At 40.7% G+C, this 18,086-nt stretch overlaps 1 protein-coding gene across 1 annotated transcript; it reads right to left on the bottom strand.

Moving 5' to 3' along the window:
• Positions 1–1,519: 1,519 nt before the first annotated feature.
• LOC134601808 (olfactory receptor 5G9-like) lies at positions 1,520–2,461 on the bottom strand. The gene has a single exon (XM_063446308.1). It carries the CDS (start codon positions 2,459–2,461, stop codon positions 1,520–1,522), a length of 942 nt encoding a protein of 313 aa, XP_063302378.1.
• Between the last annotated feature and the right edge of the window lie 15,625 nt (positions 2,462–18,086).

Below are 18,086 nucleotides of genomic sequence, written 5' to 3'. Positions count from 1 at the left end.
GTAATTGGGAAATAATAGTTGATAAGTTTATTGCTAATAATGACAATTTATAATATGGAGTCTCTGGGCTGCCCCGCAGTGTGTTTGATCCTGGAAGAATACCAGCAATACTGTACCTATTAACGAAGGACAGGAACAATCGGATAGTACAGGCTTGGTTCCTCCGGAAGGTGTGTGTGTGTGTGTATGGTATGAATCAGGTTTTTATTATACCTCTATCCCGTTACTTATGTTATTTATGGATATGGTCATCCAAATCTGGTTAATATTGGTAATGCTGGTTTGTTTTTGTTTTTTTCTTTGTTTTTTTTTTTGTTTTGTTTTTTTCTCAGCAAACTGCTTGAATGGAAACATATCTATTAATATATAGATCGGCTATAGAGGCACTGTATGTATTTTGATAATTGTAATATGAAAATGTTTTGAAGAAATAAAAATATATAAAAAAAATAAAAATATGTGTGCAAAATACAAATCAGGTCTCAGTCATCAAATAGGTTCTGGGGAAACTGGCAGCCTCTGGTGTGGAGTCCTGGTGGTAGGAATATTGTCATGTACTTGGCTTTGAACAGCACCTCTAAGTGTGAGGATTTCATGGTACACCAGCACCACTTGTTGCACAAAGTACTGCACTCACATCAGTTAGTAGACTGTTGGCACAACCTTCACCGCTCGGTTAAATAGTACTCTTTCTTCTCCCATACCGCCCATAGCTACTCAAGGCTGGACATGTTTTTTATTTCTCATAGACACATGCATAAACTAGTTGAGGCCAGTATTTTGGAGTGTCACATGGTCAGATAACTTCTCAGTGTTTATGTCACTAACCTTCCAGGGGGTATCTCCCCCAATCTCCATAGTTGTGCTTGGAAATACTAGAGTGTTAGAGGATACTCAAATTACTTTAGTTACTTATTTCTCTGAAAACACAACCCATGGGGTCTCTATCCCTTGGGTCTTGGAAGCACATAAATTAGTTATTTTGGGTGTTTTGATCATATTGGGTGACCAACTAAAGTAATACCTAGCAGCTGTCTAGTCTCTCACTCAATGTATATAATAGAAAAAAGGTCCAGGCACTGCAATAGCTTCAGGCACATGTATTAGAACAAATGGAACACTGCAACATTTTGACCCAAAATTGGGGCTTTGTCAAGTTGCTCCACACTCAACAGTACAGACAATTATGGACAAAAATAGTGAAAGGGCAACAAACATGCAATCAAGCAATTTAGTGATCAATAAACAATCAATGTATAAACTTAGATCATTTTATAGGTCTAGCAGCACTACAGCTAAATAATGCACTAATGCCAACAAATAATGTCTGTGCATGATTATGTCCCTGTCTACATACAAAATGCATTAGAAATACCATGGTGTTTTTTTGTAAAAACTGCAGTTAAAAAACAAATACAAAATAAGCATTTCAGAGTACACATCATGGCATCTATATACATTACAAAGAAAAAACAGTAGGAATAAATATATATTTTTTGTTTCTTTATATTTAACGGTTTTAAAAAAAAACTTTTGAGTTTTGTAAAGTTGTTTTTATTGATACTTTAATATCTTTATTTCTAAAACTGTAAATTATTGGATTGACCATGGGTATTGCTGCAGTGTAAATCACTGCTGCTATCACTTCACTCGGCCCAGAAGCTTTTGATTTGGGTGTTAGATAAACAAAAAGGCTAGTGCAATAAAAAATTGAGGCAGCGATGATGTGAGAAGAACACGTTGAAAAAGCTTTTTTTCTTCCCTTCATGTGTTTTATCTCTAAAATAGCCAAAAAGATTGCAACATATGATGGGATGATAATGAACATAGAAAACATTGTTATAGCAGATGCAAAAATAAATAGAATAAGTTCATTAATAGACGTATCTGTGCAAGAGATACTTAGCAAAGGAGGAAAGTCGCAGACAAAATGGTGGAGAATATTAGATGCACAAAAGTAGAGATGAAATGTAAAACATATCTCAATCAAAGAATGCACAAAGCCAATAGTGTAAGCTCCAGACACTAGTAATATACAAGTAGTTGATCGCATGACAATGTTGTAGTTTAATGGGTTGCATATTGCAACATAGCGATCATAGGCCATTACAGCAAAAAGGCAACATTCAGTTGTACCAAAAGTGCAGAAGAAGAAGAGTTGAACTGCGCAGCCAATATAGGAGATAGTCTTCTTCTCATAAAATAAATCGACAATCATTTTTGGAGTAATATCTGAAGAATAGCAGAGATCCAAAAACGATAGACTACAGATAAAGAAGTACATGGGCGTGCGTAATCTGGCATTCTTATAGACAAGGAACATTATTCCTGTATTTCCTAAAATGGTAAATAGATAAATTAATACAAATATTGGGAACAAACCTATCTGTAGGTCACGCCTTGAAGATAAACCCATTAGAATGAATTCCATAACTGTAGAGTCGTTGATGCGATGGTACATTCCCATTTAATATGTAGAAAGATGCTGCAAGGAAAAATATAACTATGATTATTAATTAACCAAACAAACACACACAAGGTTATGGTCACAGACACTAGGACTTTTCAGTTCCCTATATAGATGTAACTAAATTATTTTCCCTTTCCACATCTCATTCCAGTCCTTTAGTAGACATGCTCCTTATATATGCCCCACAGTAAAGTGGTGGCGTATACAGTATTGGACTATGTGACAGTGTGTATTATGGGTAAATGTAACCCATTCCTGTAAGTATGTGTAAGTATGCGTGTGGGATAGAGGCAGAGATATTATCGGACATGATAATCGTGAAGAAAGTTGGACCGGGGCCATTCAGATGGTGTTTAGGCAGATTTTATTAGAAAACCATAGCACCTTATGGCTCCCATGGAGCCTTTACTGTTTATTATTTGTTTTTGTTTTTTGGCTTGTACAGGTGGAATTGAGGTCCACACTGGTGGAAGAAATGCATTAACTATAACTATAACAAACTTCCTTAATATAAGAAAGTGCACGTTGTTTGTCACACTTGCATTTGCCAAAATACATTTTAAGTTTAATTTTATTTTTTGGGACTGATGTCGTTGTGCTGAACACTCAGAAGTCCAGTCCCCTCCCACCCCCCACGCCCCTGACTCCCCCACCCAATGAAAGGGGAAGGCACCCTTACAATCTTTTATTTATCTGCTTCATGTGAGTGATTATATTATATTTTTGTTTACAGATTTTTTTCTTGTTTTTCCTATGAAAATTTACACAGTGTTTACTTGTGAAAAAGCCTAGTCTGAACTAGATTGTGATATAATTTCCTAAATCTTTATAAATTTAAAAGAAAACAGAGCATCTCATGGAAAAAAGTGAAAGTTATAAATGTTTTTATTGATTTATAAAATGGTCTGAGTTTCAAGAAACTCCTCTTTCAACACTATATATAACAAGCGCAACCAAACTGGCCAATGATAATTCCGATGGCATGTGAAATATTCAAAACATTATTAATTTATGAAACTTGCTGCAGCATTTATTATAAACTTTAGCATGGTGAGCTGGGAGTATGTAAGACCATTAAGAAGCAGATTGCAGTAGCCAAGCAGGTAGTCAATAGCAGCATGGGCGAGCACTTTAGCTACATCCGGTGTTCAGTAGAGGCAGGTGCTAGATATGTTTTTGAGATAGAAGCAACAGGATTTGGAGAGTGATTGGATGTGAGGGTAGAAGTAGAGATTGGAATCAAGAAGAACACCAAGGCAGCGAGCCTGTAAGGTAGGGCTGATGATAGTGCCATTGAATTAGAGGGAGACAAACATGGAGTAGCAGCGTCTGAAGCTGTAAAGACGGGAGGTTCTGTTTTGGAAGGACTGAGTTTAAGGAAGTGATCTGCCATTCAGTTACAAATAACAGAGAGGGGGTTGGAGACACGATTTAAGAGGTACATGAAAAGATTAGACGAAAAAAGATAGATTTGCATATCGTCAGCATTGATGTTGCATTGGTAGGCAAAGGAACTGCTTTTTCAGAATTAGAAGGAAATTGCGATTGTTTCCACAGAGGGAAAAGTGCAAAATCCAACCTGAAGCTGGTCAAGCAGGGACCTTGGAAATCTTTAGTACGTTTCAAAGTAGATATTAATGTATATTCTTAGTGGTAGAATGACAGTTACAAATCCAATATGTATAAATGTACACAGTATATTTACAATATATTATAAGGCTAACAATGTTAACTTACCACTCACATTCATCTGTACGATCTGACAAGTGAAATACTTTTTATCTCCTTCCTCTAAAGGAGCATATATATATATATATATATATACAGTTTGTATATCTTCTCAGGGAATTATTTGCAATTAGACCCATTACTCTCAGTGGATGGAATAAAGAAAAAAACAATTTCATTATATTTGACTTGATTTATTAGTGAACAAAAATAAGCAGTGACAGTGTAAACAAAAAAGAGATTTATGCTTGTATTTCGTTTAAAAGATCAATGAGATTCACTAGTCTGGCTCCAGCGTACATCTCCACCATAATCAATTTTCTGGTGTAAGTTCTGGCCTCAATATAAATGGTCTCAGTTTAATTCTGTCAACTAACATTTTCACAGAATTTCGGCTGAAATTGATGGCAGGCGATATTCACGCTGTAAAAATTTTAAACAGACTAAAATAGGTAGGGGAGGGACTTGCCAACACTGTTGGGCCATGGAAAATGATATGTCGTCCCCCCTGTGTCATTAATACCCCCCAACCCAAGCCTTTTTCATATGTTGACTGTCTAACAGAGTTTTTTTTTTTTTTTTTTACTATTAATCTGCTGGCTGGTAGTGTTGCATGCTAAAAAACATCTATCAGTCTGAAAGGGCCATTTATCATTTGCAATGTAATTAATTAATGGAATTGAATTGCTTAAGCAATGTACAACGCCCGAGAAATCACTGTACAAAGTCTGGGGCTTGAAGCTCTGAACATCCCTGCAATTAGTTCCAGTTTTTATATATATATATGAAGAGCATATATTGAAACCGATAATTAGATATTCAAACCGATAATTATCAAGATAAGATAAGCCTTCAACGGCGCTATTTAATCAATTCAAACCAATAAAAGGCTTATTGTGAGCTGGTAAACTCTCAATAAAGATATGTTGTTTAGGCTGATATTAGATACATCAGACCAGCCCAATGTTCTTCATTAACAAGCTGTCGATCGACTATAACTACTAGTCAATCTGTAAGTTTATTGGCAGCTGGCAACATTATCAACAGGTTTGGAAGCAGTCGCTAATTTTTCCTATAAAGAATAATGGGACTTATTAGTAGCAAGAGCTGGAAACTCCCTGTCACTAATTGTGAAATTCATTATTTCTGATGTTTCATGATGGTGATGGTCATGATTTAATACATGCCACCATGTTTACACAAAAATTAGGCTCCTCCTATATTCAAATGTCCATGGACCCATTCATCAATGGATTTCATTGTCGATATCCATACTGTCATCCTTATAAACTATGAGAGAGCCTTAAATATTTTTTTTTGTTTTTTTAAACAGGATTAAATGTTACATATGGATGGGGCACCTCACAAACCATAGTACATAACTATACATACATTGACTAGTGCAGCACGTTGTATTTCTTCTGAAAACATGCCTAACATTGTTATTTGAAAAATAAAAAAAATAAAAGCTACACATTAAATAAAAAAATAAAATAAAACAATGCCTAAAATCTTAATACATTAAATACTCTCAGAATACTTTTGCGCCCTGTTTTTTTGCTCTCCATAAGTTTAAGGGTAATCCAGACTTGGCCCCTTTGCTCACGGTGCCTAAATGGATATCAACTAAGCCTCACTGATGATGCCTAACAAGGCTGAAACGATTGTCTGGGGTTGATGTGTCTCTCAGGCAGAGGGAACTTGCTGGCATTTCGGATCTGGACTGCCCGTATGGGTGGGACCAGTCTGATATGTTTCAGAGATGTTTTCTCTGTAAAGGCACAAGATGAGCTAAAACCAGCTGAGCGGGGACCCACCGAAGGGCAGACTATTTCAGAATACTCCGGTTTTTTTTTCTCCATTAAAATAAGACAACTCTGGAGCTATGTACATGTTACCTAACTGTGGATGAAAATAGCTGTAGGTATTGCAGTTCTGTAAATTCCATCATAATTATTTGGTTGGAATATCTCCATTAACCAATGTTGGAAATATATACATACTATTATTTCAAGATTCCCTGATTTATCTCCTTCCTTTCAATCAACATCAATGCTTCCATAAAAAACATTTTCATGTCTGTCTAGCTGCAAAAGATCCTGGACATATTTATTGCAGCAAATATTTTGTCTAATAAATTCACAAAACTTTAGGGTATGTGGCTTGGCTGGCTCAGAGTATGGTCACATGAGCACTGCTCTCCATGGCATAGAGGGCAATACAACCACATCTCGAGGAGAAATTTAACAATAGTAAGCGATAAAGCTAAAACTCTTTGAGGAAAATACCCCCTCCACTTTCTTGGAAGTGGACTTGCTCAGAAGTCCCCTTGCTCAAAAGTCTTATTTGAGGAGATTCAATGTGTATCTTATACCCATCCAAGATGGAGCCTTAATGAAATCCCTCTTCTGAGCCCTGCAATCTCAGAGAATTCATTTGACGAATCTGATCTCCTACTGCATTTGTCCTCTAAAACAGATCTCGCCAACATGCTGGACAAGCTGGAGTCGAGCTTCAGGGACAAAATACTTCTTAACCTCAGCAATGACCTGCATCACTTCGGCTTCATGGCCCAAACTCTGTAGGACAATAAAGAGACCTCTGCCTCCCACTTAAAAGTTGTGCAGGAATATCTACATAGTCACTCTGTTATCCTCTCAAGCCTGCAGAGGAGATTAGAAGACAATGTGGTGGACCACTTGTTAAGGGACCCGAGTGTCACCACCAAGCTACCCTTTCCACTTTGAAGTATTCCATACAGCTTAGTATCCAGTGATTATAGTTTGCAGTATAGCTGTAAAGTATAGCATTGTTATAACCTTTCTACCCCCCCTCCCCCCATACATTATTCGAGACTTAATGCTGGGAGAAGATCTGCTTTTATTGTCATCAACACAGTCATTTATACATGGACTCCCAGCATGGGTTCCCTATTCAACAGTACAGTGATCCCGCCCTGGTGCCACTGTGTCTGGGAGATAATTGTGTAATCTCTCACTAAACTAATTATCTCCCGGACACAGAGATTCTAACACAAAATATCCCCAAAAACAAAACAAAAAACACAGTAACTCCACATATTATACATCACAAGATAGCTCTGATCCTTATGCCTAAGTTGTCAAAACAGCACACAAACTCATGCAGAATTGGGGAATCAGCACTGGGGTAAAGATTTGATTGGCAGCTAGCACTGTTTCTACCCGAAAGAGTTCCAGGGTGAATGGGGCTCTGGACGGTCAAATATCGGGAGCTCCTGTGAACTGAAAAAGGGGTGCTCCCCTCGGTTCTCTTGGAACGATTGTTCAGTAGAATGCACACTCTAGAAGTGTAAATTACCCTCTAAAGAGCACCCTCCTGGCTGGTCGCAAAGCAAGGGAAAACAGAGGTAGAAGTTGGTCAGGAAAGGGATTTAGCCTCTGCCCGGTCGGAGTTCCAGAGAAGTTGTAGGCAAGTGCCACTACAGTCCTCATGGCTCTCTGGACTCCCTGGATGGCCAAGGGAAGGAGTGCTCCTGGTAAATGGGCTTGGAGGGGATGGTGAGGAGGGACAGTGGTATGTGACAAAGTTTTTGGAAGGGTGAGTGAGATGTGGGGATGTTTTTTGTATTGACACAAGTGATTGGGTGTTCCATCACAATCAATAATCATAGACAAAGAAAAAACCTGAGGATCTGTCTCTCCTTGTTGGGCACTTAAAACAGTCATGGGTACCCTCAGAGATCCCCACAGCAGCATACATTTCCTTTGTTTATCTTTTCGCATTGTCTTTTTGAAATAAGTTGGTTATTCCCATTATATAAAATATGTGTGCAAAATACAAATAAGGTCCCAGTCATCAAATAGGTTCTGGGGAAACTGGCAGCCTTTGGTGTGGAGTCCTAGTGGTAGGAATATTGACATGTACTTGGCTTTGAACAGCACCTCTAAGTGTGAGGATTTCATGGTACACCAGCACCACCTGTTGCACAAAGTACTGGACTCACATATGTTAGCAGACTGTTGGCACAACCTTCACCGCTCGGTTAAATATTACTCTTTCTTCTCCCATACCGCCCATAGCTACTCAAGGCTGGACATGTTTTTTATTTCTCATAGACACTTGCATAAACTATTTGAGGCCAGTATTTGGGAGGATCACATGGTCAGATAACTTCTCAGTGTTTATGTCACTAACCTTCCAGGGGGTATCTCCCTCAATCTCCATAGTTGTGCTTGGCAATACTAGAAATACTAGAATTACTTTAGTCAGTTATTTCTCTGAAATAAATGAGTTTTTTAGGGTGTTTTGATCATATTCGGTGGCCAACTTAAGAGGTAATGCCTAGCCGAGGTAGCTGTCTAGTCTCTCACTCAAAGTATATAATAGCTTCAGGCACATGTATTAGAACAAAAGGAACACTGCAACATTTTGACCCAAAATTAGGCTTTGTCAAGTTGCTCCACACTCAACATTACAGACAATTATGGATAAAAAATAGTGAAAGGGCAACAAACATACAATCAAGCAATTAAGTGATCATTAAACAATCAATGTATAAACTTAGATCATTTTATAGATCTTATAAATAATGTTTGTGTATGATTACGTGCAAAATGCATTAGAAATACCATGGTGTGTTCAGTTAGAGCTTTGTATTTTTTTTTTATTCTTGACAATAAATATTTTTGTAAAAACTGCAGTTAAAAAACAAATACAAAATAAGCATTTTAGAGTACACATCATGGCAACTATATACATTACAAAGAAAAAACAGTAGGAATAAATATATATTTTTTGTTTCTTTATATTTAACGGTTTGAATAATAAACTTTTGAGTTTTGTAAAGTTGTTTTTATTGATACTTTAATATCTTTATTTCTAAAACTGTAAATTATTGGATTGACCATGGGTATTACTGCAGTGAAAAACACTGCTGCCAACACTTCACTTTGTACAGAAGCTTTACAGGGAGTGCAGAATTATTAGGCAAATGAGTATTTTGACCACATCATCCTCTTTATGCATGTTGTTTTACTCCAAGCTGTATAGGCTCGAAATCCTACTACCAAATCAGCATATTAGGTGATGTGCATCTCTGTAATAAGAAGGGGTGTGGTCTAATGACATCAACACCCTATATCAGGTGTGCATAATTATTAGGCAACTTCCTTTCCTTTGGCAAAATGGGTCAAAAGAAGGACTTGACAGGCTCAGAAAAGTCAAAAATAGTGAGATATCTTGCAGAGGGATGCAGCACTCTTAAAATTGCAAAGCTTCTGAAGCGTGATCATCGAACAATCAAGCGTTTCATTCAAAATAGTCAACAGGGTCGCAAGAAGCGTGTGGAGAAACCAAGGCGCAAAATAACTGCCCATGAACTGAGAAAAGTCAAGCGTGCAGCTGCCAAGATGCCACTTGCCACCAGTTTGGCCATATTTCAGAGCTGCAACATCACTGGAGTGCCCAAAAGCACAAGGTGTGCAATACTCAGAGACATGGCCAAGGTAAGAAAGGCTGAAAGACGACCACCACTGAACAAGACACACAAGCTGAAACGTCAAGACTGATTTTTCTAAGGTTTTATTGATTGATGAAATGAGAGTGAGTCTTGATGGGCCAGATGGATGGATTGGTAAAGGGCAGAGAGCTCCAGTCCGACTCAGACGCCAGCAAGGTGGAGGTGGAGTACTGGTTTGGGCTGGTATCATCAAAGATAAGCTTGTGGGGCCTTTTTGGGTTGAGGATGGAGTCAAGCTCAACTCCCAGTCCTACTGCCAGTTTCTGGAAGACACCTTCTTCAAGCAGTGGTACAGGAAGAAGTCTGCATCCTTCAAGAAAAACATGATTTTCATGCAGGACAATGCTCCATCACACGCGTCCAAGTACTCCACAGCGTGGCTGGCAAGAAAGGGTATAAAAGAAGAAAATCTAATGACATGGCCTCCTTGTTCACCTGATCTGAACCCCATTGAGAACCTGTGGTCCATCATCAAATGTGAGATTTACAAGGAGGGAAAACAGTACACCTCTCTGAACAGTGTCTGGGAGGCTGTGGTTGCTTCTGCACGCAATGTTGATGGTGAACAGATCAAAACACTGACAGAATCCATGGACGGCAGGCTTTTGAGTGTCCTTGCAAAGAAAGGTGGCTATATTGGTCACTGATTTGTTTTTGTTTTGTTTTTGAATGTCAGAAATGTATATTTGTGAATGTTGAGATGTTATATTGGTTTCACTGGTAAAAATAAATAATTGAAATGGGTATATATTTGTTTTTTGTTAAGTTGCCTAATAATTATGCACAGTAATAGTCACCTGCACACACAGATATCCCCCTAAAATAGCTATAACTAAAAACAAACTAAAAACTACTTCCAAAAATATTCAGCTTTGATATTAATGAGTTTTTTGGGTTCATTGAGAACATGGTTGTTGTTCAATAATAAAATTAATCCTCAAAAATACAACTTGCCTAATAATTCTGCACTCCCTGTAGATTTGGGTGTAAGATAAACAAAAAGGACAGTGCAATAAAAAATTGAGGCAGCGATGTTCATATGTTTGATCTTTAAAATAGCCAAAAAGATGGCAAAATATGATGGGATGATAATAAAAAGAGAAAACATTGTTATAGCAGATGCGAAAATAAATAGAATTAATAGACGTTTCTGTGCAAGAGATACGTAGCAAAGGAGGAAAGTCACAAACAAAATGATGGAGAATATTAGATGCACAAAAGTACTTATTTGGTGGATATATCCCCATGTTAGAAATGTATACATACTGTTATTTCACGATTCTCTGATTTATCTCCTTCATTTCATCCGACATCAATGTTTCCATATAAAACATATCTATATCTGTCTAGTTACAAATGATTCTGGACATAAATTTCAACAAATGTTTATTTCTAATAAATTCACAAAACTTTACTATGTGTGGCTTGGCTTGATCAGAGTATGGTCACATGAGCAGGGAAGGACCCTACAGCATGTGGCAGTCACACATGAGATCTCAACCAGACACCCCAAGGCCAGGACCGAGTGGCGAAGAAAACACCCAACACAGTCTGTCAGAATCACATGCTATGACTTCCATCATAGAAATCTCAATTAACTCAATTAACAATCGACTTGAACATTTGGAATCAGCCAAACATCTAAAGCTAATATTGTTCCCTCAGCATTTATACTTTCCGAGGGTAATTCATCTTTTGCATCCGGTCAACAAATGGCTTCTAATAACCACCTGATTACCCCCGCTCACCTAGTTCCACCAGCTATGATGGAGCTCTTTGTACCGTGGCTGGGTATCTCCACCAAGCTTGCTTCCCAGGAGCCACAGTGGAAAACCTGGAATGCTTCTGCCCCAGCCTCTGCAACTTGACTGGGGTCTTCCTGGAGCTTTTCCACCCTTGATCAGAATACAGTGATATAACTATATAGCAGTGTTACGGTTACCTTCAACCTAGCTGAAGGCTGGACCGCTTGGATGTCCTGGTTCCTGAGTGTGGAGAGAGGGAAGCGCCGTTCTGTTCAGCATAACATAAGAATCCTGCGAATATAAAGCAATCCCACTAGCTATGGTACAGCTAGGATACCCTTGTTCCCACAAAACGAGTCGAGGCTGTTTTTGAGGGTCAAAACGAACTGACTTTAATGGCACACAGACATTGCTATTTATGCAAAACCCCAGGTCCAGGGACAGCCCCCACTGGACCTGATGGGATGCAGGGACAATACAAACAGTTGAACAATGGCATTATAGTGTATCGTTTGAAATGGTCACCGCCCAGCTTGGAGATAATGACTCTAACGGTTATGACAATTTAATTATCTCCAAGCGCCCCAAATCCCACGTGTTATTGTAATAGGTAAAACAGTATAAAAATACATAACTGTAACATTTTAATAGACACATTTTATATTCTACCATTCGTTGGATAGCCCAGATCTGAGCGCAGGAGATAGGCGAATAGCGCTCAGATCTCACAAACGGTATAGCCAGTCTTTTCAATACAAAGTCCTTTCGTGCCTTTTTGTCCCGAACACGAGATGGCAGCCATGTTTTCTGGCGGGTGAATAGAGAGCGGGACCTGGCCCTAAAACCCCTGGAGCTAGTAACGGATGAACAGTTGCGCGAATACCGCTCAGTGGATGGTTGTCCCAGCCCTTCGTGAGCCGAACAGAGTTAACTGGTTAAACGCAGACCCAACGTTCTAATTGGGGCCACACGCCTGGGTGTAGGTGGTCCTCGTTCAGGAGTCTTTCGGGAGTTGCAGTTCGGTGAATTATTTTCCAAACGAGGCCAACCTGAAGCAGTCAATTAGGCTTGTGGTTAACTGCAGACCGCAGCTTCCCGGTGGTCAATTGAAAGCACACTCCGCTTGTAAGGTGGTCGGACGTTCGGTTGTTTTAGAGGTGAGAAAGGTTAAGTGGCGGCACACATCAAGGGCCGGGTGGTGTTTGCACGTATGCACGAATACATAGTCCTGACTGTTCGTGTAATGTGTTTTATATAGTAATACTACCAAAACAGAGTATACCGTAAAATAAACAGGGTAATCCAGTAACGATCTGTAGAGCGCCCGTAACAGTGCTCCCTCCTAGTGGAACACTCTGGCAGACACCGTCTGACCCCTTTTCGGGGCAGACTAAGGCTGTCCAGACTGGTGGGTTAGGCTGGACTGAGGTTCTGTTTTCTGGGTCTGTAGGTGATGGTAAAATTAAAAAGTTGTAATGATAAGCTCCAACATAAGAGCCTGCCGTTGTCCCCAGAGACCCAGTTTCGCAACACCAACGGGTTATTATCAGTTACCAGAGTGTCCATACAAGTAGGGAGTCAGTTTCTTTAGAGCCCACACCAAGGCCAAACACTCCTTTTCCACTGCGGCATAGCTGACCTTGCGTGGCAGGAGCTTTCGGCTGATGTAGGCAATCGGGTGCTCCCCTCCATCTTCTCCTACTTGGCTGAGGACTGCCCCCAGCCCGAACATAGAAGCGTCTGTATGAACAATAAAATGTTTGTTAGGGGCTGGGTCAGCCAAGACAGGAGCATTAACAAGAGCAGTTTTGAGAGCTTGAAACGCAGTTTCACAGTGGGGAGACCACAGCACCTGTCCGGGAAGTTTTTTCTTAGTCAGGTCGGTCAGTGGCTTGGCTATGGTACTGTAGTCGGGCACGAAACACCTGTAGTATCCTGCAGTGCCCAAAAAGGCTAGGACCTGGGTCTTGGTGGTGGGGTTGGGCTAATTGGCGACAGCTTCTATCTTAGCCGGCTCTGGCGGCTGTTTCCCACACCCCACCCGGTGACCCAGGTACTGTACCTCGGCCATTCCAAAATGGCACTTCTCTGGCTTTAGAGTCAGGCCAGCGGCCCGAATCTGATCCAGGACCATTCCTACGTGGGCTAAGTGTTCCTCCCAGGATTTACTGTGGATCGCTATGTTGACCAGGTATGCGCAGGCAAACCCCTGGAAGGCATCCAGGAGTCTATCCACCAAGCGCTGGAATGTGGCTGGGGCATTCTTCATCCCGAACGGCATTACCTTGAAGTGGTATAAGCCGAACAGGGTGACGAATGCCGACTTGGGGATAGCTTTCTGGGCCAGGGGAATTTGCCAATAACCTTTACAGAGGTCAATGGTAGTTAGATTGTTTCCCCTAGCTATACGATCAAGTAGCTCGTCGACTCTGGGCATAGGATAGGCGTCAGTTACTGTTTTGTCGTTGAGCTTCCGATAGTCTACACAAAACCGGGTAGTTCCGTCTTTCTTGGGTACTAGAACTACCGGGGATGCCCAGGGACTAGCAGAAGGCTCAATAACCCCTAGTTGGAGCATCTCCTCAATCTTTGTTTTCATCCCAGCCCAAACTGCTTCGGGGATTCGGTAGGGGGCCTGTCATAGGGGTTGTTGCCCTGGAGTATCTACTTGGTGGGTAGTTAGGTGAGTGTACCCCGGTTCTTGTGAGAATGCAGTCTGTTTACCTGCTCCCTTTCCGTGTCATTAAGTCGGTCCCCTATCTGGACCTGGGCCACTAGGTGTGGGAGTTGTTTTCCAGCAAGACTGGGATGGGGAGACTGTCTGGGTCCTCATGAGGGGGAATGCAGATAGCTGTCACATCCTTGGGTCTCTCTAGGTACTCCTTAAGCATGTTAATGTGAAAGGAGCCTTGAAGTCAGGTTGGGACGGTGTTCGGTAGTTCTCCCGGCTTTCGGTACGAATCATCGGTCGGTAGTTGTTGCTTTCGTGTAACCGTGAATCACAATGTTCGTCAGCCAACCTAGTGGCCTCTGTGAGGGTAGTGGGTCTACGATCACGAAGCCATTCCTTGCACTGCTGATCTAATCCATTGTAAAAATGTTCAAAAAGAAATAATTGTAACTCCTCCTCACCCATTACGGCTTGGCATCCTTTCATCCAGTGATCGGTTGCTCTCCTCATCCTATGAGCCCATTCGGTATGCGCATCATTCGGCTTTTTCTTCATGTTCCTAAATTGCCTGCGATAAGTATCTGGGGTTACTGCATACCGTTGTAACAAGGTGTCCTCGCTGGGTATTCGGTGTAGCGCACACTGCCTCTCAAAGTCGGCCAGATATTCGTTGATCCCCATCTCATTCTCTAGGAATGATCGGAACGCTGCATGGGGAATCTTTGGTTTCCCAGTCCTCTCTGCCGGGTTAGTTGTCATCCCTGCAGCGGGGTTTTGCTGGGGTGTGCACAGGCTGAACTCGTGTGCTCTGCCCTCTCGGATCTCCACATCCATTTGTGCCATGGTTTGCTGTATTAATTCCACAGTCGGGTTCGGGCCAAATCAGGAGAGCCTCTCCCGGACAATCCTGTTCTTTTCTTCGCTAGCGGACATCGGAGCCTCCGTCATTGTCAGGCTTTGATCCAGTTCCGTCAGTTCTGAGATCAGCTTCCTCCTAAGTCAGTTGCTATCGTTCCCACCTCGGCTTTCTAGCAGATCCTTTAACGTGGTGCTTTTCAGCTTGTCATAAGCGCTCTCCATCCGCTCTGTACCTCTCCTAGGAATTCCAGGACGATCCCGCCGCTGCTACCAATTGTTACGGTTACCTCCAAGCTAGCTAAAGGCTGGACCACTTGGATGTCCTGGTTCCCGAGTGTCGAGAGAGGGAAGCGCCATTCCGTTCAGCATAACATAAGAATCCTGCAAATATAAAGCAATCCCACTAGCTATGGTACAGCTAGGATACCCTTGTTCCCACAAAGCAAGTCAAGGCTGCGATTTGAGGGTCAAAGCGAACTGACGTTAATGGCACACAGACATCGCTATTTATGCAAAACCCCAGGTCCAGGGACAGCCCCCTCTGGAACTGATGGAATACAGGGACAATACAAACAGCTGACCAATGGCAATATAGTGTATCATTTGAAATAAAGAATAGTGGTGAGAGCACTCAAATAGAAAAACAGATAAAAAATCAGATAATATTATCCACTTGTAGGATAACACTAAAAGGGAGAGAAAACACAATATAGGGTAATAACGTCAGATTAAAATAAAATTATAAATAATTTTTTTTTTTTTTTAAACGAAATAAACAAAATTGTTAAAAAGGAAAGTCCCATAAAACTTGAAATAAATGTCCCAAAAACGCCCTCCGGGTCCACCTTACGCGTTCCGGCACAAAGCCTTCATCAGAGGTGCTATAGTATAGCACCTCTGATGAAGGCTTTGTGCCGAAACGCGTAAGGTGGACCCGGAGGACGTTTTTGGGACATTTATTTCAAGTTTTATGGGACTTTCCTTTTTAACAATTTTGTTTATTTCGTTTTAAAAAAAAAAAAAAAAAAAAAAAAAAAATTATATTAAATTTGGTGTGCAATCTACAACCTGCGTTCCTGTGTGTTGCACTTACCCTGGGAAGACACCCTCTACAATTCGTCCCTGTTCCAGTCTCTGGGAGATTTCTTCTGTTCAAGGCGTGTAGCTTGGGCCAGCTTCTAATTGGCCTCTCGTTTGTGAGTGTAATTTGCCCCCTTTTTTTTTTTATTTTATTTTAATCTGACGTTATTACCCTATATTGTGTTTTCTCTCCCTTTTAGTGTTATCCTACAAGTGGGTAATATTATCTGATTTTTTATCTGTTTTTCTATTTGAGTGCTCTCACCACTATTCTTTATTTTACTACTTGTGTTCTTGCTAGTGGTTTATTGTGGCCCACTAGGGTGATTGTAGCACCAGAGTGCAGATTATCTTTTCACCGTATACTTTTGTATTTTATCATTTGAAATGGTCACCGCCCAACTTGGAGATAATGACTCTAACGGTTATGGCAATTTAATTATCTCCAAGCGTCCAAAATGACCACGTGTTATTGTAACAGGTAAAACAGTATAAAAATACATAACTGTAACATTTTAATAGACACATTTTATATTCTACCATTCGTTGGATAGCCCAGAGCTGAGCGCAGCAGATAGGCGAATAGCGCTCAGATCTCACGGACGGTATAACCAGTCTTTTCAATACAAAGTCCTTTTGTGCCTTTTTGTCCCGAACATGAGATAGCGGCCATGTTTTCCGGTGGGTGAATAGAGAGCGGGACCTGGCCCTAAAACCCCTGGAGCAAGTAACGGATGAAGAGTTGCACTAATACCGCTCAGTGGATGGTTGTCCCAGCCCTTCGTGAGACGAAAAGAGACCACCACTTAGCTTGCGGTTAACCACAGACCCAACGTTCTAATTGGGGCCACACGCCTGGGTGTAGCTGGTCCTCGTTCGGATGTCTTTTGGGAGTTGCAGTTCGGTGAATTATTATCCGAACGAGGCCAACCTGAATCAGTCAATTAGGTTTGTGGTTAACCGCAGACCGCAGCTTCCCAGTGGTCAAATAAAAAGCACACTCCGCTTGTAAGGTGGTTGGTCGTTCGGTTGTTTTAGAGGTGAAAAAGGTTAAGTGGCGGCACACGTCAAGGGCTGGGTGGTCTTTGTTTGTATGCACGAATACATAGTCCTGACTTTTTGTGTAATGTGTTTTATATAGTAATACTACCGAAAAAGAGTATACAGTAAAATAAACAGGGTAATCCAGTAACGATCTTTAGAGCGCCCGTAACAAGCAGTCTCACTCAAACACTAGCTGAGACTTAGTGAAGTAGAACTGAATTTATTGAACACAACACAGGTATTTATAGGCACATTCCCCACAAGAGATTATCACTTAAAACAATGTTAATCCCTGCCCAGGGTCTTCATGTCCAGAATATATGTCACCATAATTGAATTACCTGCCAGACACCAAGAAGTGTTGCACAAAAACTGTTTCACAATCACCCATTTAAGTTCCATTCTGTTCTACAGTAGTGTGAATGCAGTACCGTGTTTACAAGGCAGGGTTGAGACTGACAATAACAAGGTCTGAGGACCACATGGAAGTTTTCAGGGATTGTAAAAACAGCCAGTTTTAACTAGCCTGGAAGTGTCTCTGGAACAATGGGACAACGTTCTCTTTACGAAAACAACAAGGAAAGGGGGGAGGAAAAATTACTGACAAGCAAATACATCTATAATGGGCACAGGGTGACTAAAACATACGAGCAATCTGAGGACCTACATAAAATGTCTGCCTTCAGCTCCCAGTGACACAAAAGACATTAAGAAAGCTATTTTAGAGGGAAAAGACATAAATTTAGTGTTCCTCCTTAAAGCATCCCAGGACGTCATCAATAAGTCGTGTACATTCGGAAACATATTCATTGTCCTTAAAGAAAAATATACAACTTAACACAAACCCCTTAATAAAGTGCAAACTGTGTGAAAAAAAGTTTAAAACAAAACTTTTCTCAAGTAGAAGAGATTACAAGAAGATATCATGAAATCTTCAAAAAGCAAATATGTAATATATCAGGGTAGTTCCACTGAAGAAAAGAGGAAAAC

This window comes from Pelobates fuscus, chromosome 3 (assembly GCF_036172605.1).
Source record: "Pelobates fuscus isolate aPelFus1 chromosome 3, aPelFus1.pri, whole genome shotgun sequence".
Classification (NCBI taxonomy): domain Eukaryota; kingdom Metazoa; phylum Chordata; class Amphibia; order Anura; family Pelobatidae; genus Pelobates; species Pelobates fuscus.
The sequence above is the reverse complement of the archived record's forward strand: the minus strand, read 5'-3'. Positions and strand labels throughout refer to the sequence as shown.

Bases quoted from the DNA above. Each gene is read 5' to 3' on its own strand.
- LOC134601808 (XM_063446308.1), bottom strand. From the start codon at position 2,461: ATGTACCATCGCATCAACGACTCTACAGTTATGGAATTCATTCTAATG.